This window comes from Pongo abelii, chromosome 5 (assembly GCF_028885655.2).
Source record: "Pongo abelii isolate AG06213 chromosome 5, NHGRI_mPonAbe1-v2.0_pri, whole genome shotgun sequence".
Taxonomy (NCBI): Eukaryota; Metazoa; Chordata; class Mammalia; order Primates; family Hominidae; genus Pongo; species Pongo abelii.
In genome coordinates, this window is record NC_071990.2 from 110,477,062 (window position 1) to 110,501,992 (window position 24,931).

A 24,931-nucleotide genomic window follows, 5' to 3' on the forward strand; every position below is an offset into this window, starting at 1 on the left:
ATGAACATTTGTTCCAATGACTACGCTAGTTGGAGTAGTGTTGCTTAGATGTAAACAAAAAGCTGATAGTTTTGACTGATCCAGCCCAGAAGCATGAGAACGCTGTCAGGGAAGTGAGCTCCCACCATAAGCCCTTCGAAGAAGTGTCTGCTCTTCTCTCAGGAGGCCTCTCTCTATATTTAACACTTGACTATCTGGCACCCAGACCAAATGAAAGCGCAAGGCAACTTTAATGGTTTTTTAAGGTTAAGAATGTAAATAGGGGCTGGGCGCGGTGGCTCACACCTGTAATGCCAGCACTTTGGGAGGCCAAGGCGGGTGGATCACCTGAGGTCAGGAGTTTGAGACCAGCCTGGCCAACATGGTGAAACTCTGTCTCTCCTAAAAATACAAAAATTAGCCGGGCATGGTGGCGCGTGCCTGTTAATCCCAGCTACTAGCGGGATCCTCCTGAGACAGGAGGATCGCTTGTATCCAGGAGGCGGAGGTTGCAGTGAGCCGAGATAACACCACTGCACTCCAGCTTGGGGAACAGAGCGAGACTTGTCTCAAAAAAAAATGTAAATAGAAGCTCTGTTCTCAGAGCTCGGTGTGTTATCTTCTTTCCACCCTAGGATAAACACACTCCTCTGTGCAGACCATTGTTTAACAATTTGTCACCTGGATGTTCGACTCTAGTCCTCAGATATTCCTCAGTCCTGATAAAGGGACATTTCACGCTCTTGTTTTAAGACTAGAAAATCATTGGTTTATTTTATTCTGCATGGCAACCGTAGAGGTAGATCAAGGGAATTCCAAAGTCATTTTCACCATTTCAGAGAGACAGCTTTTTTTTTTTTTTTCAGTTCCTGACAGTAAGGTTCTGTTTATTGTTGTCATAGAGCAGGGTTTCTCAATCTTGGCACTATCGAGATTTCAGGCTGACTTATTCTTGCTTGTCCTGTGCATTGTTGGATATTCGGCAGTATTCCTAGCCTCTACACACTAGATGCCAGAAGCACCCCACCTCTCAGTTGTGATAACCAAAAATATCTCCCAATATTGTTAAATGTCTCCTGGGGGTAAAATCACAATTGAAAGGCACCCTCAAAGAGTTCTGTGTGCAAGGTCAGCCATCACTCAGGTTATTTCCTCTTAGACACATTGCTTGCAATTAGATTGTTGATTGATTGTTAGAGCGACCTTCTTAACCATTTATTTTCTTGAAAGCAGCAAGACAGAGTGCTTCTGCGCTTGTGAATCTTCCAGCAGTATAAGCTCCAAGTTTTTTAAACAGCAAATTTTTAAACAATGCTTCAGCCTTGTGTCAGTACCTTTCCCCAAATAAACAGATCAACACTCCAAACAGGACCCTGCCTTCTAGCTATAACTAACATCCAGTGGCCCCTTAATAATCAGAGGTTTGGCTCCACTACTTGATAGCAAGAAGTACAAACCCTCTTGTACTAGCTTATGTTAAAGGGAATCCATTCACTGTAAGAATATGACAGTAAATCTTATAGGCATTCAGGGGTGGGAAATCAAGTGTTGTGAGGGCCAAAGGAGACTTGAACTTAAAAGGAGGAATCCCTAGCATGTGGAGCTGGTTTGCTAGGACTTCGTTTCAGGCTTCAACCCTACAGGACATTGCCAGATCTATAGACCCACAGCCAATCATCTCCATTGCCCAGTATTCCAGTTATATAGCTCTTGGAAGAGATAACTTGACTGAGTACCGTGCCTTCCCAACCTGTCTGTTACCTACTCTCTGCTCTGACTCCATCCATGCAGTCTACACTAGAGCTCCCTGAACTTCCAGTTCTCCTAACTGGTCATCTTTTCTTTTGCATGTGGATCTTCATCCATGCTATTTCTTCTGCCTAGACCATTCTTATTCCCTTCTGGCATCTGACCAACTCCTACTTTCAGGTCTCTCAGCTAAGCTGTCCCTCCCATCTTAAGCTATCCTTAAAATATTCAACTACCCCTTTCTCCCCACTCCCAGACTACAAAAGGTGTTCCTGCTCTGTGCACCCTGGACTTGCCCATAACAAAGCATATACTGCATTATATAGCAATTGCCTTTCTCGCTAGATTAACTCAGAGATAGTGCTCACCAGTTTATTCCCTGCACTTAATTTTAAAAAAATGAATAAATGAACAAACTGGCTTATTTCAGTCAGTTGTCCACCCTTGCCAAAAATTAGCTGCATTGAAAAGCACAGGAGGAGCCCGGCATAGTGGCAAGCACCTGTAATCACAGCTACTTAGGAGGTTGAGGCAGAAGAATCTATTGAACCCAGGAGGCAGAGGTTGCAGTGAGCCGAGATTGCATCACTGCCCTCCAGCCTGGGCAACAGAGTGAGACTCCGCCTCAAAAAAAAAATAAATAAATAAAATAAATAAAATAAAAGCGTAGGAGGGCAGCTGCTACAAATAGCTCCCTGAACTCTTCAGCTGTGGGTCAGGGTAGATTTATCTAGAGGAGTATGGGTGGGAAACAAGGGCTAGCATCTGTAAGACAGTTTTAACAGCATATATTAAAACTCATTTAGTAGTATTTGAATCTGTTTTGACAAAGAGAAGGATTGGAATAAATCAAATATTAGCTAAAACTGTATATTCAGAGTCTTAATATTGTGATTAAGATTAAGGGTGAAATTCTGGAGATGTTGTCATTAGGAGGCTCTCCACTTTGACTGTGGATGTTTCTTTGAAAAGTGTGCCAGGGCGCCAGAGGGGAGCATTACACTTTAGAGCAGTTGTTCTTAACCTTGGCTGCACATTGGAACTACCTAGTGACATCAGTGGTGGTGGTGTGTGTTGAAAAATATTGATACTAATGCCTGGGTACTGATTTAATTGGTCTGGAGTAACGTCTGAGCATCAGGAGTTTTAAAAGCTTCCCAGGTGTTTCTAATCTGCAGCTTAGGTGGAAAACCAGTGCTTTACTCTTGCTTTCCAGAGTGTGGTTCTCGAACCAGTATCATTTATATCACCTAGAAATGCAGAACCTCAGGCCTCCCCCTCAGATCTCCTGAATCAGAACCTACATTTTAACAAGATTCCCAGAAAATATGTACATGTGTAAAGTATTAAAGTTGGAGAACATCCGGATGCAGTGGCTCACGCCTGTAATTCCAGCACTTTGGGAGGCTGAGGCGGCGGATCACCTGAGGTCAGGAGTTCGAGACCAGCCTGGTCAACATGGTGAAACCCCATCTCTGTAAAAATACAAAAATTAGCCAGGTGTGGTGGCGGGTGCCTGTAATCCCAGCTACTTGGGAGGCTGAGGCAGGAGAATTGCTTGAACCCAGGAGGTGGGGGTTGCAGTGAGCCAAGATCGTGCCATTGCACTCCAGCCTGGGTGACAGAGTGAGACTCCATCTCATTAAAAAAAAAAAAAAGTTGGAGAACACTGCTTTACATTATGACTTGCACAGAACTATTCTATCCTGAACTGCTGCAATTTTTTTTTCTTTTTTGAGAAAAAAGTGAATAAATAAACTGGCTTATTTCAGTCAAACTGGCGCAGTCTCGGTTCACTGCAACCTCCGCCTGCCCGGGCTCAAGTGATCCTCCCGCCTCAGTTTCCTGAATAGCTGGGTGTGCCACCACACCTGGCTAATTTTTTGTATTTTTGCTTGAGATAGAGTTTCACCGTGTTGTTCAGGCTGGTCTAGAACTCCTGAGCTCAAGCAGTCTTCCCCCCGTGGCCTCCCAAAGTGCGGGGATTACAAGCATGAGCCACCATGCCAGGCCTGCAATTCTTAACAGTGATTCATTTACAAAATTACATCAAGACATACTGTTTTTGCTTCTTTTTTTACAAACACTTGTAAGGTTAGCGTACAAACAGCACAAACCTCCTGGATGCAAAGGAGTCAGGGAGCCCAGCCCAGGTTCCCTTAAGGCTGGCCCCCAAGATGCACGATTATTATTTGTATTCTGCTTCAAACCCTGGGTCTGCTAGAGCTCTTTGCATTACATCTCTTGGTCCTTTAGGAAATGAAACCTTTTCCTGACTTGTTCCTTAGGAATAACCTCCAAGTTCAAGCTAAACTACACCTCAGGTGGCTTGCTGATATCTTGGATTAGCTATGACTTCCCCTTGTCCCTAGGTATTCACTGTGCTTCTCCCAATCCTGTCTTGGAGAGCTGATTTTCAGCCAGAACACACCTCATGGCCACTCTGGTTATTAAAATATTCTAGTAATTCTGTACTGACTGGCAAAGTGCATGTCCTGAGCACTTTTCTCAGGACAAAGTGCTTAGGAAGTGTCCAAGTTCCTTCCTAAGGACCTGACTACCACGTTGCCACTGTCTAGCACCTGGAGGTCTGACATCTGGCCCTGCTAAGAACCTCAGGACCTTGCAACAGGATTCTGGTCACTGTCTAATTGGTCAACGTATGCGTACCTCCTCTGCTGCCTTGATGAAATCAAGGTTTCTTGTCAGTTTCCTTCATTCTTCCTTTTCTGTTGTAGGTTACAGTTTACTGTTACGACTTTTCTCTTCTACATACCTGTGTGCCACAGATCTCTCATAGATCTGTCTCTAATATATCCCATCTGTTCTTAAAGTGTCGTCTCCAGAACAGCAGCAGCAGCAGCATCACCTTGAACTTGTTCAAATTCTCCAGCCCAACCCAGAGCCACTGAATCAGAAACTCTGAGGTCCAGCAATCTGTGTTTGACAGGCCCAGGCATTCTGATGCATGCTAAAGTAAAAGAACCTGTGATTTATCACCTTACAAAGCACTCTATCAAATATGCAACTTGTAATTCATGTTGTATACATTACTACTGAGTTAGTCAACAATATTTCGTATGATATACAGAAGTCTTAAGACTTGCCAGATTTAAGTGGTGGTGATTCCACTTTGGGAAGTGTAGGGGATGGTAAGATCAATATAGTTTAAAAAATGAGTCTCCATAAGGGAGAATATTGCTAGGTGTGGTAGAGACCAATTTTAATTTTAAAGATATACCTTTGAACTAGTTCAGTTGATTGAAAGTTAATCTGATGTTAGTGAGAACTGCTAATACTCAGTATAAAAAGGGCTTGATATTTCTTGAAATGAGGATGATGATATTCTCTCAGTGGTAGCTTGACTGGTTTTTGTGGGGAGACATTTCTGAAGGGAAACTAATTCTTAACGGAATATCTGCTGTGTGCCAAGCATTATTAGAAGCACCTTCACCTGCTGTGTCAATCCTCAGAACACTGAGAAAGATGTACCCCCATTTCACTTAAAATTGTTGATTTTATGCGTTTCCTCAGAAAAATCACTGAAATTTTAGAGCCAGAAGAAAGCTAGCAACTCAACTTCTGTTATTTTTACAAATGGGGACAGTGAAAGGTTAAGTGATTTGACCATCACATTGCTGGACAGGTGGTTCTCAAACAAATAATGCTTCATTTAAAATATGTATAAAAACTCAGGGTCTGGAATCCTGAGGTTGCCAGATTATCCATTCCTTAACAAATAACCGGCACTGTTTGCAGTAGGGGCAAACAAATTCCTTGGATAGAATTTTAAATATTTACCTCAAATCTCCCCATATAAGAAAAATGTTTAGATATGCCCTCCCTTATTCACACAGCCTACTATAAGATACAGCGTATGTACTTGACTTTGCAGTTAGGGCAAGTTTAGACATATAACTTAGCATTTTGTGTAAATCATCAGAAGGCCTTTATTGTCCTATTTGTAGATGTGGAAAAATCTAGAATCCCTTCTGTTTAATTAATGTATTTCAGTTTGGTTAAATCAAAGTCTTACATGTGGAGTTCATTGGAGTAAACTTTTGAGTCCTTCTAACAATCAGTTTCTTCAACTATGAGGTTAAACATACAAATAATTCTAGCACAGAAGTATCAGTGTGTATACTTTTAAGTGCTGGTGATAAGAACCACTGCATGGATCTGTGGTTAAGGTTTCTACAGCCCAGAAGTGGAAAGTCAGAGCGAACAAAGGGACCATGAACTCACCATCCTTGAGAAGACTGGCAGAGTTCTACCTTTCTATTGCTGCTGACAAAGGGAGCTGGAATCAGTTTCTTACACCCACACAAATATCCCAGTTCTTTCACAACATCAGATAAAATGCCTAATGCCATTAATATATAGGTTCATCACCAGTAAGAACTGCCCTGCTGTTTGTTATTACATGAGTAACGCTTGTCATGTGTTTTAACCGGGCTCCTTGCAAAGAATCAGTTTTAATTCACCAATTGTTTTGAATCCTGGTGGCAAGCCCAGCTCCCTTTTGTCTGAGATGTCCCCAGTGTGACCTGAGGAACCTGGGCAAAGGCCCAGTGAGAGGGTCTGGAAGCTGTAGACAAATCACCTGAGTTCTCAGACTGCCCAGAAGTCTGCGAGTACAGGAAGAGGGAGAGTCTCCTCAGGGATTCCCAAATCTGGCTATCAAAGTCATTGGAGAGCTTTCAAAAAGTCCAAGCTCTGAGGCTACACCCTGAAGGTTACACATTAGTAATTTATTATTAAATTTATCGAGCGCTTACAGCAGACCAGGTCTCTTACAGGTTCTTTATAGAAATTATTGATTCATGGAACCCTCACAGCAATCCTATGTGATAGGTACCACTGTTTCTCAGATGAAGGAATTGAGGCACAGAAAAGTTCTTGCCTGAGTTTGTGCAGCTAGGGAATGGCAGAGCCAGGATTCTGGCCCTAGAACACACATTCTTAACACTATGCTGCTCTGGGTCAGTTGAGAATGTAACATAGGCGGTCTGCTTCCTCCCATCCACCTCAGGTCTTAGCATAAAGCATATGTCATATAGCAATAAAGCTGTCATTAAAAGAAACAGCAAATGCCAGTTGTCAGGAGTTAGGGATGGCAGGGGGCAGGGGAGTGGGTGTGACTGTAAGGGGGTACTGGAAGGGGGTCTTCGAGGTGCTGGAAAGGTTCTATGTTTTCTCTATAGTGTTGGTTACATGAATATACTCATGATAAAATGGCATCACACACATTGTACCAATGTCAGCTGCCTGGTTTTGATATTGTACTACCGTTTTGTAAGCGTAGCCACTGGGGAAAATGGGTGAAAGGTACACAGGACTGCTCTGTACTATTTTTGCAACTTCCTGTGAATCTATAATTATTTCAAAATAAAAAGTTAAAATAAAAAAAGCCTATGCCTACTTTTGGCAAGCCCCATATCCATTAGAAGCCTGCCTCTTTAAGACTGATGTAGAGATCGTTCTTGGAAGACAAACCTCATTCTGCTTAGGGTAAGAAAAGCACTCTCAGCCGGGTGCAGTGGCTTATGCCTTTGTAATCCCAGCACTTTGGGAGGCCGAGGCGGGCGGATCACGAGGTTACGAGATCGAGACCATCCTGGCTAACACAGTGAAACCCCGTCTCTACTAAAAATACAAAAAATTAGGCAGGTGTGGTGGCAGGCGCCTGTAGTCCCAGCTACTCAGGAGGCTGAGGCAGGAGAATGGCGTGAATCGGGGAGGCAGAGCTTGCAGTGAGCCGAGACTGTGCCACTGCACTCCAGCCTGGGTGACAGAGTGAGACTCTGTCTCAAAAAAAAAAAAAAAAATAGAAAAGCACTCTCAGTCTGGGCAGAGCAGGGGCACAGGGTAGTGGTGGTAACAGGAGCTGAGCAAGGTCACCAATAGCAGAGTCAAGCACTCTGCTGACTACATTACACCATGGGGGCTGGAACCAGTTCCTTATGCCTTGCAGTGATTCCCAGATGACTAGTGCCCAGCTGTCTAAATGGGAACCCTGGGGAAAGAGCTAAATGAACACAGAATCTGTGCCCCACGCCTGGGAACTCTACCTCAGTAGGTCAAGGACAAGTTCTGTTAGGTTACATTTTAAAAGCTCCCCAGGTGATATGAGCTTGAGAACTTTAGATTACAGAGTAGTGATAAAGCTGAATCTCCAATAACATCACATGAGTCAGCCACCACGGACACTGTAAAAAAAGCCCTTGGTTTTCATAGGGTTGCTATGGCTCAGAGAGATAAGGATGATGTTCATGTCATATATGAAAACATCCAAAGTGTAGATACTCTTTCTGAATGCTAGTATAAACAATAAAATATTACAATGAATTGCTTTTTCTTCTGCATCATTCCTATTTGGTTACTTACCAAGTTTCTCTTGGGAGTAGATGTAGTTACAAACAAGAACATAATTCTATTACAAATGTCTTAGGCTATCAGGTATGTTGCTAAATTAAGAATTTTTTGTCCACAAGTAACAAAATTCTCAACCAACAGTAACATAAACAACACAACACAGGGCTCTGTTAGTCTCATATACTAAGAAGTCCAGAGTAGGTGGTTGCTGGTATTGGTCCTGCAGCTCAAGAGATTGGGGCTGACATCTCTGCAGTACTTGGCCTTTTCTTTTCTTTTTTTTTTTTTGAGACAGAGTCTCTCTCTGTCACCAGGCTGGAGTGCAGTGGCGGCATCTTGGCTTACTGCAACCTCCGCCTCCCGGGTTCAAGAGATTCTTCTGCCTCAGCTTCCCAAGTAGCTGGGACTACAAGTGCATGCCACCATGCCCAACTAATTTTTGTAGTTTTAGTAAAGACAGGGTTTCACCATGTTGGCCAGGATGGTCTCGATCTCTTGATCTCATGATCCACCTGCCTCGGCCTCCCAAGTGCTGGGATTACAGGCGTGAGCTACTGCACCTGGCCTCAGCCTTTCCTTTATGGCCACAAGATGACAGCTGCAGCTCCAGCCTCTCCACATTCCAGACTGGATGAAGGGGAAGGGGCAGGACCACTGGCGTTCTATTCCTGTCCCACTGGCCAGAACCATCTCTCATGGCCACCTGTGGCTGCAAAGGAGTCTAGGAAATTGAGTACTGCCCTTTCACAGTCTCTATGACAAGAGACAGGAAAGGAGGATGGGGAGGGATTGGGTGTAGATGAGGCAACCTACAGTGTCTGCCACGGCTTTCAAATTACAATTTATCAAGTACTGTTTAATTAAATCCACAAACAGCTGATCAGATACACAGTAATAAATTATCACAGAAAATATTGATATGAAAATCAAGCATAAGGATCTCCACTGTCAGTAATTCTACACATATGTATTGGTCTTTCATTCTGTGTTGGAACTAATTCTAGTTGTTTAAGCACTTCTGTTCCTTCAACCAATTGCCTACATAGGAGAAAAAAAATGGAAAATTTAGTCAGTCATAAGTTTTCATATTTAACTTAACTTTCCGAAATGGAGTCCTACCCAGCTATAGCTAAGACTATTTCCTACAAATTGAATGAACATCAGCTCTAAGTATCCTAAACCTCTCTGGATGTGTGCACTTTGCCACACCTGCAGTACCCAGGGCCATCATCCAAGCAGCTGGCCTCCTACCGCAGCTCTGAGCTGGCTTCCTCCATCTGCTTGGCACCCTCCCCCCTGTTCTTCTCCCTGCAGTCAGGGTGATATATATATTTTTTTTTTGAGACAGGGTCTCACTCTGTTGCTCACTCTGTTGCTGGAGTGCCGTGGCATGATCTTAGCTCACTACAGCCTTGACCTCCTGGCTTAAGTGATCCTCCTGCCTCAGCCTCCTGAGTAGCCAGTGCTTACAGGTGTGTGCCACTAGGCCTGGCCAATATTTTTGTTTATTTATTTTTGTACAGATAGGATCTTGCTATGTTGCCCAGGCTGGTCTTGAACTCCTGGCCTCAAGCAGTCCTCCCACTTTGGCCTCCCAAAGTGCTGGGATTGTAAGTGTGAGCCACCACACCTGGCCAGCACGGTCTTTTAGAAATAGCAATCTGCTTTCATCTCCTTGCTCAAAACATGACAATAATAGCAATCTGTTTTTATCTCCTTGCTCAAAACATGACAGTAATTTCCCATTAACCTTAGGATGAAGACTAAAAATCCCTGCCATTGCCTACCAGGGCCTGCACAGTCTATCTCCCACGGCCTCTCAGGGAGGTCGGGCCACATGCTTCCTCTTGCTCTCTGCTCCAGCCAGACTGGCTTTCAGTACCTCAAGAGCTCCACACTCTCTTCTTCCACAGCTCCTGCATTACTCCCCGACCCCTACCCTTTGGCATGGTCACCTCCTGGTCTTCCTTCAGACCTCAGCTCAGTCATCACCTCCTTGGGGAAGTTTCCCAGGCCACCTTGCTTATGTTAAGTTCTCTGTCGCTCCTTTAGAGAAGTTCCCAGGGTTGAAAACTTACATTTATTTGTTTGCTTCTTTGATTGATTTCTAATTCTCCCATGATGGTAGGGATCATGCTTGTGCTCAGGCTCAGTGCCTAGCATAATGCCTGGCACTACCAGGCACCTGACAACATCCACTGAGTGATGAATAAAAGGCAGCTCAAAGCCATGCTAGTTTTGACTGGATGTGGTGACTCATGCCTGTAATCCCAACACTTTGGGAGGCCAAGGCAGGTGGATTGCCTGAGCACAGGAGTTTGAGACTAGCCTGGGGACAACCTGGTGAAACCCTGTCTCTAATAAAATACCAAAAATTAACTGGGCTTGGTGGTGCACACCTGTAATCCCAGCTGCTCAGGAGGCTGAGGCAGGAGAATTGCTTCAACCCAGGAGGTGGAGGTTGCAGTGAGCTGAGTTTGCACCACTGCACTCAGCCTGGGCCACAGAGCAAGACTCATCTCAAAAAAAAAAAAAAGCCATGCTAGTTTAGATCTCTGTAGACAATTGCTGGCCATGAGCTAGAACTTCCTGGGGAGTGGAGCTAGACTTCTGATGGTTCTTTCAATTAAAAAAGGGCAGAGAGACAGGCCAAGACATAGGACTGGTGCCCTCTGTCAGTGCTTGGGCTTGGACAGTGGCCGAGGGGAAGGGTGCAACTTCCATCTCATGAGCCTTTATAGGAGCATGGTCAGTGCCGACACCAAGTGTACTTGAGCCCTCTCTTTGCCTTTGGGCTCTATTTTTGCCATCCCAATAAAAAACCATGACAGAGGACAACATTCTGAGGATGAAGGGCAGAGGATAAATAGATTCATTTCTGTCCAAAGAGAGTATGAAGCCTGTTCTCCAACAAGACAAGATAAGCAAAGGCACAGGGACTGTTCTTGGAGTGATGGTACTATGGTCTGGTTGCAGCTTGGCTGCCAGTCTACAAATTGCTTCCAAATTACATTTCCAGCTCTGACTCAGCTTGAATATCCACCTCCTGGGATGCCACCAACTGGCTATTCTATAGGTATCCTAATATGAAACTTGTCCAACCTGAACTCATGATCTTCTCTCCCAAATCTTCCTCCTTATATTCTCTATCTTGGTGAATGGTACCACCCCTCTAACCGGTTCCCAAATCCTAGGAGTTACTCTAGACCTGCACTGCCCAATATGGTTGCCACTAGCTACATATTGCTATTTAATTATAGGCTGGGAGTTGCAGTGGCTCACACCTGTAATCCCAGCACTTTAGGAGGCTGAGGAGGGTGGATCACTTGAGGTCAGGAGTTCAAGACTAGCTTGGCCAACATGGTGAAACCCCATCTCTACTAAAAATACAAAAATTAGCTGGGCATTGGTGCATGCTTATAATCCCAGCTACTTGGGCAGCAGAGGCATGAGAATTGCTTGAACCCGGGAGGCAGAGGTTGCAGTGAGCTGAGATCGCACCGCTGCACTCCAGCCTGGGTGACAGAGTGAGACCCTGTCTCAAAAAAAAAAAAACAAAAAAAAAAACCCTTAATTAGAATTAAATTAGTTCCTTAGTCACACTAGCCACATTTCAAGTGCCCAGTGGCCACATGTGGCCAGTGGCTGTCATACTGGGCCGTGCAGAATATAGGACATATCCATCGTCACAGAGAGTTCTACTGGACAGTGCTGGCCTGGACTCCTCTCAGGCCCTCACCCCCGACTCTAACTTCTTTTTTTTTTTTTTTTGAGACACAGTCTTACTCTGTCGCCAGGCTGGAGTGCAGTGGCGCAATCTCGGCTCACTGCAACCTCCGCCTCCCAGGTTCAAGCGATTCTCCTGCCTCAACCTCCCGAGCAGCCGGGATTACAGGCATCTGCCACCATGCGTGGCTAATTTTTTGTATTTTTAGTAGAGACGGGGTTCCACCAGGTTGGCCAGGATGGTCTCGATCTCTTTTTTTTTTTTTTTTCCTGAGACAGAGTCTCACTCTGTCACCCAGGCCGGACTGCAGTGGCACTACCTCAGCTCACTGCAAGCTCCGCCTCCTGGGTTCACGCCATTCTCCTGCCTCAGCCTCCCAAGTAGCTGGGACTACAGGCGCCTGCCACCACGCCCAGCTAATTTTTTGTATTTTTTTAGTAGAGACGGGGTTTCACCGTGTTAGCCAGGATGGTCTCGATCTCTTGACCTCGTGATCGGCTCACCTCGGACTCCCAAAGTGCTTCTCTACTCTAACTTCTCAATGTCTTGAGTTTGTCCACTTATCGCCTGCTCATCTGTACTGCTGGTGCTTTAGAGCAGGACTTCATTTATGGCCTGTTATAACCACAGCTTCTTAAGTGGTCTTGCTACTTCCTTTTCATTCTTTGCCAATTCATTCCTCACTTCTGCTAAAGAGATTTTTTCTTCAAAATGAGAAGGTGGTTATGTTGCTCCCAATGTAAAATTCTCTCATGGCCCCCGTCACCTTTGGGTGAGGTTCGTGCTCAGCAGCATGGCACCCGCAGTCCATTGGGAGTAGGACCCTTGCTGACCCTCTTATCCGGCCTCCACCCTTTCCATTCTCCCCTAGGTACCAAGCTCTGCCCAGAACAGATGACTGGTAGATAAGATGCTCTCTTACTCCTCAGGGCCTCTCTGCGAAACCTCTCCACTCTTCCTAAAACTGATTTGACTCATTGTGATTTCTAGCTTCTCTATCTGGCTAACTTCTACGTGACATTTCACTCCTCAGCTCACCTTCTCATGAAACTTTCCATGACCCCCTCCCACCTTACAAGTCTCTTAAAATGAAATAATTCCCCCTCCCCCAAGCCCCCTCTACAATGGGTGCATGTGAATGGAGAGCTTACAGGCTTGTTTTGTGATATTCTTTCCCTACGAGCCCACTGGGCCAGCCATGCTCTGTGGATCTCTACAGTCTTTCCTGAAGGACATTCCCGGTGTCATCCATCTGAGGGAGCGGCAGGTTCATGTACCTGAAACTGGGCTCGGAAGGAGTGCCTGTCTCGGATCAGAGAGGAAAATTCTGTATCTCTCTGGACCTTGCTAACCACGTCTGGGCTTCCAAAAGCTCAGACACACCTGGGGATACTGAGCGATGATAGGGAAGAGGCAGCCCTACAACTGGGAAGGAAGGTATCCCTGAAGGAGTTCTATTTCATTAGTTTAACTAGATTATCTAGTTGCCTATTATGTTTTACCTTTCTGCTTCTCCCTTAGCACTCTGTAGGGTCTTGTTTAAATATTCCAGCACAGCCCCAACTGTGATTTGGAGACTTTATTTTTAATGTGGAGATTTAAGGAATACACTGAGATCATACTTGAGGCAGAATAGCAGAATAGAAGGAGGGCAGTGCCTCCCTGAGGACAGAGTGGTGATAACAAAAATTAGAGATTTCTCCAAGAGGAAGGTGGATCACAGAGAACAGGAACCATCAAAAGGAGACCGAGTGCTCTCCACTCCATTGCCGCCCTGTAAGGCTCTGTGTTCGCTTTGGTGAAGCGAGTTGGAGGGTGTTTTCTTACCCATCTCCCAATGCACCCTGTACACAGTTTGCATGGCCCATGTCTCACTGTCACATAGCTATTGGCTGTTTGACCTGTTTTTCATAACATACTCTAAGCTCGCTGAAGAGCAGGGATTGTACCTTGTCGCTCTTTTTCCCCAGCACTGAGTACCATGAATGGCATACTGCAGGTGCCTAATGAAATTCTGTTTGAATGAGTTGGGAAAACAGCAGAAGTGAAGGCTGAACAAAGGATGTGGGGCCAGAGGACCTGAATGCCACTCTAGATTTCAGGCTGTGCAGATGTGGAGGTGGTAATGGAGGCACTAAATGTTTTAAAGCAGTCATGTTTGTGTTTGAGAAAGGTACCTTTAGCTGAGATATAAAGGATCACCAGGAAGTTGGTAGAGGATAGAAACTGTCAGCAACATGACAGAGTTTTAAATGGTCCAAGAAATGTTATTTGGATTTAAAACTATTTTTTTTTTTTTTGAAACGGTGTCTCACTCTGTCCTCAGACTGGAGTACAGTGGCACGATCTCAGCTCACTGCAACCTCCCCCTGCTGGGTTCAAGCAATTCTCCTGCCTCAGCCTCCTGAATAGCTGGGACTACAGGTGCGTGCCACCATGCTCAGCTAATTTTTGTATTTTTAGGAGAGATGGGGTTTCACCATGTTGGCCAGGATGGTCTTGAACTCCTGACCTCATGATCTACCCGCCTTGGCCTCCCAAAGTGCTGGGATTACAGGCGTGAGCCACCGCGTCGAGCCTTAAAACTAATTTAATAATGCATTTTCAAAATCAGAATACAATTTATTTGGGACCAAGGAAAACTTAAGACAAGTCATTGTTTTACGTTATGCCTTTAAAGATATCCTATGGATGAAAATACACTTTCTATTTTTTCAACCTGGAAGTATCACAGAAAGCATTACACTAAAGGAATTATTGTGGTTAAAATGAACACTGGCATGACATTCCAGGTGCTGGAGAGTCAATAATTATCCCTATGGAGTGGGTGGAATAAATCTAACAGTTATTCAGAAAAATACAAACACTTTACATTATCTCAGGGAAGATGAAGTAAGCCTTGCCTCATATTCACTCAGTAATTAAAGAGAGAGATGAAACACTGGAGTGATGAAAAGTATTTCTATCATCCATTTTAGGTCCACATGCCTTTAAGCATCTTGCTAATAATATTCTAATAATAACTATTACCTGTGATGTTTTCATATTTAAAATCGTTCAGTAAAAAAAGTTATATGTAACTTGAATAGTTTTCATCTACCTCTTCATGATGTCCATGGACAATTATTTAAATGACTTCACCTCTTCACGTCTACATATTAGTATATTATTAAGCACTGTGGTATGATTCATAGTAATAAAGAATTGATAATATCCTTAAGGCTGAAGATTGACAGATGGATAGATAGAGACACAGAAAGCACATTATCGTGACTATGCCTAAATGGTTTCTGTTTTTATTTTTTTATTTTGTCTTATATATTTTTTTGAGGTAGGGTCTCATTCTGTTGCCCAGGCTGGAGTGCAGTGGCACAATCATGGCTCCCAGGCTCAAGCAATCCTCCCACCTAAAACTTCTTCAGTAGCTGGGACTACAGGCACACACCACCACACCCAGCTAATTTTTATTTATTTATTTATTTATTTATTTATTTATTTAAGACAGAGTCTTGCTCTGTCGCCCAGGATGGAGTGCAGTGGCACGATCTCGGCTCACTGCAACCTCTGCCTCCTGGGTTCAAGCAATTCTCCTGCCTCAGCCTCCTGAGTAGCCGGGACTACAGGTACATGCCACCACGCCTGGCTAATTTTTTGTATTTTTAGTGGAGACGGGGTTTCGCCATGTTGGCCAGGCTGGTCTGGAACTCCTGGCCTCAAGTGATCTGCCTGCCTCAGCCTCCCAAAGTGCTGGGATTACAGGTGTGAGCCACTGCACCCGGCCTATTTATTTATTTTTGAGACAGAGTCTTGCTGTGTCACCCAGGCTGGAGTGCAGTGGCATGATCTTGGCTCACTGCAGCCACCTCCCAGGTTCATGTGATTCTCCTGCCTCAGCCTCCGGAGTGGCTGGAATTACAGGCACATGCCATCATGCCTGACTAATTTTTGTATTTTTAGTAGAGACGGAGTTTTACCATGTTGGGCAGGCTGCTCTGGAACTCCTGGCCTTAAGTAATTCACCTGCCTCGGCCTGCCAAAGTGCTGAGATTACAGGCATGAGCCACCATGCCCGGCCAACTAATTTTTAATCTTTTTGTAGAGATGGGGTCTCGCTATGTTGCCCAGGCTGGTCTTGAACTCCTGGGCTCAAGCAATCTCCCACCTCAGCCTCCAAAAGTGCTGGGATTATATGCCTGAGCCACTGTGTCTGGCCAGTTTCTGTGTTTTTATAGAGAGCAAACTTCTTGCAAAATATTTCTTAAATACTTTTGTCTCTATTTGTATTATTTTTGCATTTAAGCCCTATTTTTAGCTACCTATACACTACATATAATACTTATCCAAATATTTTTAAATGACATTTTTACAGGTGTGAATATTATATAAACAGATCTACAATATACATACCCAAAAGCCACAAATTTTCTATCTAGATAAGGAGTTGCTTGCAGTGTGATATAGAATTGTGACCCGTTGCTGTGACGGCCTTTGTTGGCCATTCCAAGTACTCCTCTTTTATTATGAGGAACTGAAAAGTTTTCATCTAGGAAAGACAATAATCAGTAGGTCATTAGCGCATTTCTATTATCTCAATTTATTGTAACACATAAGGAACAAATAGAACCCTTGGTAACACTCTCAATCATATTTATCAATGGATTCCAAATTGTAAATATTCTATTTATTTCAAGTTATTTTCAAACATTCAAATGGGCTGTTAAAAAAAAACCTGTAAAACCTTATTAGAACTATTTGAACATTCAGTTTTAGTTTGTCTTTACCATAAACAAGTGTGCTAAGAAAATTAATAATGTACAAGGAAATATATACAGTATTCTAATCAAGAATAAAGGTCAGCAAACTTTCTCGTGCTGTTTTGGTATTTCTTTCAAACTACCACCATGCTCATTAAAAACACCTCCTCTGAGAAGTCTTTTGTGGACCTGACCTTTCCCCTGAACCCCCCAAGCATCTTACACATCGTTCTTGGACAGTCCTTATAACACTCTATGTAATTATTGGTTTACGTGGCATTTCTTCTCTAGTAGGTGAAGGCAGGAACCTTGTCTCCTCATGGCTTTAGCTCTAGGCTTCTCAGCACATTAATTGGCATAAATGTGGCCCTAAATGTCTGGGCAGATTTCCATTCCATGTACTTTCCCATTCCATGTAGTTTAAAAATGTTGATGATGAAAGGAAATTATGTTTATTTTTAGTAATCTTCAAATAAATTTTTTTTTTTTTGAGAGGGAGTCTCGCTCTGTTGCCCAGGCTGGAGTGCAGTGGTGCGATCTCTGCTCACTGCAAGCTCCGCCTCCCAGGTTCACGCCATTCTCCTGCCTCAGCCTCCCAAGTAGCTGGGACTACAGGCGCCCGCCACCACGCCCGGCTAATTTTTTTTTTTTTTTTTTTTTTTTGTATTTTTAGTAGAGACGGGGTTTCACTGTGTTGGCCAGTATGGTCTCAATCTCCTGACCTCGTGATCTGCCTGCCTTGGCCTCCCAAAGTGCTGGGATTACAGGCGTGAGCCACCACGCCTGGCCAACCTTCAAATAAATTTTAATCTGAAACCTTATTTGGATTGACCAAGATTTTGTGGAAAGCAATAGCTTTTTTAGTCTAAGATTTAGAAGTAAAAAGAGTTGTATGGTGATTATTAGGCTACCAATTTGAAGACGTACCATTCCCAGCTTTGCCTCCAAGTTCAAATACACAGAAGGAAATAATGAATGAGAAATTCAGTGAAATTTTTCATTCAATAACTTCATAAATTTCTGAGAATAACAGAAATATGAATATTAACTGTCTATAAGATTTTATTAAACTGCAACTGCTGTTATTAAGTTTCAAAACTAAGCAAACTAAGTGATTAAGCCATATCTGGGTAGTTACTTTCAGCCTGGTAAGTTGAAAACTGAATAAAGACTCCTGAAACCTTATGAAATGCTGATGAGGCATGTTTGTACAAATGAGTCTATATAATTACGCTGATGCTCCTTATTCATTTCAGTGAAATAAAGAAAAACCTCATTAATTTCACAGAAAATTGCATGAAATGGAAATCTGCCCACAGCAAAGACTCAGAGAGTTTTTTTTTTTTTGAGATGGAGTCTCGCTCTGTTGCCCAGGCTGGAGTGCAGTGGCATGGTCTTGGTTCACTGCAAGCTCCGCCTCCTGGGTTCATGCCATTCTCCTGCCTCAGCCTCCCTTAGTAGCTGGAACTACAGGTGCCCGCCACCACGCCCGGCTAATTTTTTGTATTTTTAGTAGAGACAGGGTTTCACCATGTTTGCCAGGATGGTCTCGATCTCGTGACCTCGTGATCCACCTGTCTCGGCCTCCCAGAGTGCTGGGATTACAGGCGTGAGCCACCGCACCCGGCCCAGATTCAGAGAGTTTTAACAGAATGGTATTTGTCATTGCTTTTACACATTCTGATTTATTTTTCTTAAATTCTTTAAAAATTGGGAAAGAAAATTGATAAGAGTTGTGAAATTTTTATAAAAAATTCTGTGATTGTGGGATAATTTTAAAGCAGTTAATCATAATACCTATCAAAGAAATTGCTACCTATGTGAAAGCCCATGTATAAAACAGTGCAAAAAGCGCCTAGAGCAGCCAGGCACAGTGCCTCACACCTGTAATGCCAGCACTTTGGGAGGCCAAGGTGGGTGGGTCGCTTGAGGCCAGGAGTTCGAGACCAGTCTGGCCAACATGGCAAAACCCCGTTTCCACTAAAAACACAAAAATTAGCTGGGCATGGTGGTGCATACCTGTAATCCCAGTCACTCAGGAGGCTGAGGCACAAGAATTGCTTGAACCCAGGAGGTGGAGGTTGCAGTGAGCTGAGATTGCGCCAATGCACTCCAGCCTGGATGACAGAGAAAGACTTGGTCTCAAGAAAAAAAAAAAAAAGTGCCTAGAGCCCTCTCATCTCCTGAACACATTTATTTAGGACAGCATGGAAATCCTTAGAGACGATTTGAGAACCATTGCTATAAAGGGACAGAATAAATTATATTTTTAAAAGGTGCAGGTAGTCCCTGACTTAGAAACTTAAAAATGTATGGACCTGAAAAAAAGTGTGAAAACTAAATGACTATGTGTGGATTCTCTAAGTCCAGAATGTGTATGTGAATCTTAAGAACCTGAGGCTATGCTGCTTCCAGCCAGGCAGTAATGCCAGGGCCTACGGAAACCGCTCAGTGGTCGTGCCATAACTGGCCTACTTGGCATGATCTTGTATGCATCAAATAAAATGACGTTTAAGAAAGAACCGTTTTAAATATTAACTCTAACTAGCTTTGCAGACATAAAGTATTACAAGACAAGGGTAATTTACGTGTTATTTTGTTCTGCCGTATCTCTCTGAGTCACTCTTTAACCGTCTGCTCACCTCGGTATTTCTCGATCTTTCCAACCCCTCTGCTTTCCTTCTGCCTCTTTACACTTCTTTTCAAGCTTCCATAAAGCTCTAAAATTCAAGAGCTATAATTTAAATTTAAATTAAATTAAATTTTTTTAGAGAAGGCATCTTGCTAGTTGCTCAGACTAGTCTTGAACTCCTGGGCTCAAGGCCTCCTGCCTCAACCTCCTGAGTAGCTGAGACTACAGGTGTGTGCTACCACACCTAGCTAGCTATAATTTTTTTTAAAAAAATTATTTACCAACATAAAGTTCCCTGATTTTTTTTCTAATAGTAAATTTTTGGTACATTTCATTTAACACTTAAAACATTAAGTTGCTTTATACTTCCATGATATCAAAATGCACCCTTTGGCAGTAAACAGCACTGCTGAAGGGGGCTGAGCCTCTTTAGGTTTAAACAGAGTGAAAGCCCCCCATAGAGGAATTTCTGTCCTCTTTGTTTGGTGAGGAGTGAGGCCACTGGTCAGTAAATAGGTTTGATTCAAGCCTATTTTCTCCTGAGTGCTTCTGCCAGGGATAAAGTATGTGTGGAAACAACCTACACAGAAACCAATAGCTGAAACTTGCCTAAGTAGAAAGAGCCTATTTATTTAGGACTTTAAAAGTTGTGATTCAAAACAAAGCAAAACAGACTTTCCCTAGGTTAAAAAAAAATTAATTCGTTTATAAAATAATAATCTAATTAAATGATACATTACTTATTGCATTATTTTTGTGTTAAGCTTAATAAAAGTGAGTTTTGTGGTTGTAGTTTTTCACAGCCCCAGTTTTAATTCTGCATCTCATGGAAGTAGGATCCCATGAGAGAAATGTGGAGGAAGGACTGGCTGGCTGCTACATTCACATTCCCAGGCAGGTGAAGGGATGAGGGAGACAGACCCATGCCTTAGCTGTTCTGAGGACTAGCTGTGCTCTCGCTTTCACAGTTACTCATCTTTCCTTCTGGAACATCTCTTCCTCCCACTTGATTGCTTCCTGGATTTTTTCTAATTTTGTCCTACCAGACCAACCGAATAATAAAAACTTCACTGAACACACTGGGACTCCATGGGCACAGTGAGGACAGCAAAGATTCTATCTGGAGACCAGATACTACAACAGTCTAAGGATGGGGTGAGGGATAGTCAGCAGAGACTCAGGGGTATCTAGGAGGTCAGGCAAGGAGATGAGTGAACAGATCAGTCTCCTACTGGACAGGAGGCCCACGTTCCATCTGAGGCTGTGCCTCCGAGCACAAAGCATTTGGGTGCTCTGATAATGGCTGTGGGGTGGAGAGGTACAGTAGATCCTCATCAGGGACTGGGGCCAGGAGAGTCCTTTCTCCATCTGCAACGTGCTGCTGCAGACCCAACTCAAAACTTCTCTGTGCCGCCGCACCCAACTCTCCAGGCAGCTATTCTTTCTTTTCCCACAGCACTCAGTTCCTTCCTCTCTAACAGCAACTGGCACAGCACCTGTAGTTGATCTGTTTTAACATCTGTCTGCACAAAACCACTACAAGCCTTCCGAGTAGAAACTCGGTTATACCATCTTTGTTGCCACAGGCCCTAGCACCATGTGAGCACCTACTTTGGAGTTTAGTATTTTATGAATGACTAAAGGAATGGTGTCACTTGCATGTTTCATTTGATAAAGCTGTCTGCAGGAATTCAGAAGGAAAATAGCTATTACTTTTCCCTTTCACTTTGGCCATCGATTCAATAAAGATATCTTTTCGGCCGGGCGCGGTGGCTCTCGTCTGTAATCCCAGCACTTTGGGAGGCTGAGGTGGGCAGATCACGAGGTCAGGAGTTTGAGACCAGCCTGACCATCACGGTGAAACCCTGTCTCTACTAAAAATACAAAAAAATTAGCTGAGCATGGTGACACGCACCTGTAAGCCCAGCTGCTCAGGAGGCTGAGGCAGGAGAATCACTTGAACCCGGGAGGTGGAGGTTGCAGTGAGCTGAGATCACGCCATTGCACTCCAGCATGGGTGACAGAGAGAGACTCTGTCTCAAAAAAGGAAAAAAAAAAAAAAAAGATATCTTTTCATAACCTTTTCATTCTATTCAAATATAGACACAAAAAGCCACAGAAAACTAATGTATAAAGTTATTATAAGGCAAATACCCTTTTAACAACCACTCAGGCCAAGAAAAGAAACTTTGCTGGCCTCTGCCCAAAGTTCCTTGTCAAGCCCCTCTCTCACCCAAAAGGAACCATTCCCCCGACTTTTATATAACTATGCACTTAATGTTTCCTTATAGTTTTAACATTCAAATATGCATCCCTAAGCACTATAGTTTAGTCTTTCCCATTTAAAAAAAATTGGTTATGCTTTTTAAGCCTCTTTTAATCTGCAGGTTCTTACCTCCATCCCTTTCTTTTCCTTACATTTATCTATAACTAATGAACCTGAGCTGTTTAACCTCGAGAATTTCTCCCAGTCTGGAGTCTGTTGATTGCACACATGGTACAGTCCAGCATGTTGCTCTGTCCTCTGTCCTGTCAGTTCTGCTACAATACTCGTTTTGAAAGTGCACATTTGCTTCAACTTGATGGATATATTAGGGAAAGCCTTGTGCATTATGGATTTTGCCCCCACTTACATTCTTCCACCATGAGAAACAGTAGGGAAATGAAAACTGCATTCAGGTACACGGAGCCACATAGGAACACACACACCTCAGATATATACCAGCTACCCTGGAGCTGTTCTGAGCCTCTCCCACCCACACCTAGGGTTCTGATTGCAGAAAACCCTCCTTCCGCCACTTCAAAATTGCTCAAAAGTTGCAACTCTTCCCATACCCACCTTCACGAACTTCAGGTCTTTTACAAGGTATGTATGTTTCATGACCATTTAACATATGTAAAACTATTGCTGGTGTTTTTTGGTTACTATCCTGTTTTTTAATGCCATCAAGAAAGTTTTTCTTAAACCTCATTTTCACAATAAACTCAGTGGTTTTTGTTGTACAATGCTGCAAAGTGTAGATTTTTTTGGTTTGTGTTTTGTTTTTTGAGGCAGGGTCTCACTCTCTCACCCAGGATGGAGTCCATCGTGGCTCCATGATCATGATGATCATGGCTCACTGCAGCCTTGGACCTCTCCAGCTCGAGATCCTCCTACCTCAACCTCCCAAGTAGCTAGGACCACAGGTGCATGCCACCATACCCAGCTAATTTTTTTTTTTTTAAGAGATGGGATCTCGTTATGTTACCCTGGCTGGTTTTGAACTCCTGGGCTCAAGCAATCCTCCCACTTCAGTCTCCCAAAGTGCTGGGATTACAGGCATGAGCCACCATGTCTGGCCAAAGTGTGGAGATTTTTTAGGAACACATATGTCGCATTATAACAGAACTGACTGTATTTCTTGCAAATCGGCAGCTGAGTCCAGAGGCTTAGTCAGACTCATATTCTTTGGTACTGTGTTCTTTCAACAGAAGCCTCATCATGTCTGGTTGTCTCTGTTTTTGTGAAACTAGCAGACTGATGCAGCAAATGCTTAGACCCATTATTTCACCAGGGGCAGCAAAATGGTGACATCCAATTCTATTATTTCCTTTTCATTTATCAGTGGCAATACTTTTATAAAGAGATGTTTCCCCTTATCTACAATTTAGTACAGTTCATATAGGAAAGGTGGTGCTTGATTCTTTCCCTATACTTACCACTTTTCATGATAAATTCATTTCCTGGCCGGGCGCGGTGGTTCACACCTGTAATCCCAGCACTTTGGGAGGCCGAGATGGGTGGATCACGAGGTCAGGAGATCGAGACCATCCTGGCCAACACAGTGAAACCCTGTCTCTACTAAAAATACAAAAAAATTAGCTGGGTGTGGTGGCAGGTGCCAGGCGCCTGTGGTCCCAGCTACTCAGGAGGCTGAGGCAGGAGAATCGCGTGAACCTGGGAGGCGGAGCTTGCAGTGAGCCGAGATCGCACCACTGCACTCCAGCCTGGGTGACAGAGCAAGACTCTGTCTCAAAAAAAAAAAAAAAAAAAAAAAAAAAATTCATTTCCTAGTATTCCTCCAAAGGTAACCCATTAGCCTTTATTTTATAATATCATTATAAAGTCACAGATTTGAAATATTTGTTGGGTTTTGATCAATTGCAATTACTGTTGTTTGTGAAGCTCAAATTACTCCATCTTTGGTCAGTGAGACCCTCTTCAAATTGGCTCCTGAGGCCTTTTGACGTGACTCCAGTAATCTTTCAGAAAAGAAATCTCCACACTTTGCAGCATCGTACAACAAAGGCCACTTTTGCTATCTAACAGATAGCATGAGGTTCCAGGCTCATTTTGTAGATTTCCTCCCTGAGATCTGGCATCTGCCATTTCTCCCAGAGACTCTGGTTTCTTTAAGTGAGAAATGACATTTCAAAACAACAATCTAAATTCTAGGACTACGTATTGCTACTGGGTTGTGGTCGTTGTTTATAGACCTTTTCAGTGGATAGAGCTATATATATACACATTTGATACTTCTTGAGTTTAAAGTCATGTTCAGGACTATGGAATATTCTTTTTTTTTTTTTTTCTTGAGATGCAGTCTCGCTCTTTCTCCCAGACCAGACTGCATTGGCACTATCTTGGCTCACTGCAAGCTCCGCCTCCCGGGTTCAAGCCATTCTCCTGCCTCAGCCTCCCGAGTATCTGGGACTACAGGCGCCCGCCACTGCGCCTGGCTAATTTTTTGTATTTTAGTAGAGACAGGGTTTCGCCGTGTTAGCCAAGATGGTCTCAATCTCCTGACCTCGTGATCCGCCCGCCTCAGCCTCCCAAAGTGCTGGGATTACAGGCACCGCGCCTGGCCAGGACTATGGAATATTCTTATTAGCCTCTATTATATTTCATCTCTATCTTCTTTCTTCCATATTGAGATTCCTGATTCTCAAGGACAAAGAAAATGATGAAATTTGAATATTCCATAATTACTCAATGACTTTATCCCATATTACATATACAACAGTCTCAAAATAACAATACTAATAATACCATCACCAGTGTACTTTGCTGAGAATAGTTAAAAAATAAAACTTGTATATATTCATTTTCTTCTATTTTTTAAATAGACTATGTCTCCACTGCCCAAGCATATCATCATACAGCATACTCTCACCCTTTGAGATAGGGTCTTGCTATGTTGCCCAGGCTGGTCTCAAGCTTCTGGACTCAAGCAATCCTCCTGCCTCAGCCTCCCAAGTAGGTGGGACTAAAGGTGCATGCTGCCACACCTGGCATACTCCTCACTGAATATAATAAATTCACAAATAATAATATGATTAATGCTCACCACCAGTTGTGTGTCAAGGTTTCTCTTATTATTAATATTTGGTTGTGTGAAATTCATTCTACAGCAGATTCTGCAGAAAGGGCTCATGGCAACACTATTCCCTGAAGTCTTGCATGTTGATAAACCTGTGTGCCCTTTATAATTCAACATCAGTTTGACTGGATATAAAACCCTTGCTCACGTTTCCTTTGCTTGAGTTCATAAATATATTATTCCATTTTCTTCTGGCATAAAGTGTTGCTGTCAAAGAATATGATAATCTAATTTTCTTTCCCTTATAAATCACCTGTTCTTTTTCCCTAGATGCCCAAATAATTTTTCTTCAATGTCCAATAATGTTAGGAAAATATGTCTTGGTGTTGGTTGTTCTGCTTCAAATTGTCAGGTT

General features: G+C 43.3%; 1 protein-coding gene across 8 annotated transcripts in view; it reads right to left on the reverse strand.

The window, feature by feature from the left end:
- Positions 1-3,413: 3,413 nt before the first annotated feature.
- Positions 3,414-24,931, reverse strand: part of PPIL6 (peptidylprolyl isomerase like 6) — a 53,705-nt gene continuing 32,187 nt past the window's right edge. For 6 of the 8 annotated variants that reach the window (XM_003776889.5, XM_054557996.2, XM_054557995.2 and 3 more), the window contains 2 exons: positions 16,238-16,373; positions 8,230-9,141 (listed from right to left, as the gene is read on the reverse strand). In XM_003776889.5, the coding sequence (XP_003776937.3) occupies positions 9,030-9,141; positions 16,238-16,373 (248 nt within the window). In that variant the 3' untranslated portion in view covers positions 8,230-9,029. Of the gene's footprint in view, positions 4,700-8,229; positions 9,142-16,237; positions 16,374-19,226; positions 19,305-24,931 lie in introns of those variants that run through there. The other 2 variants (XM_054558000.2, XM_054557997.2) reach the window with 2 other exon arrangements.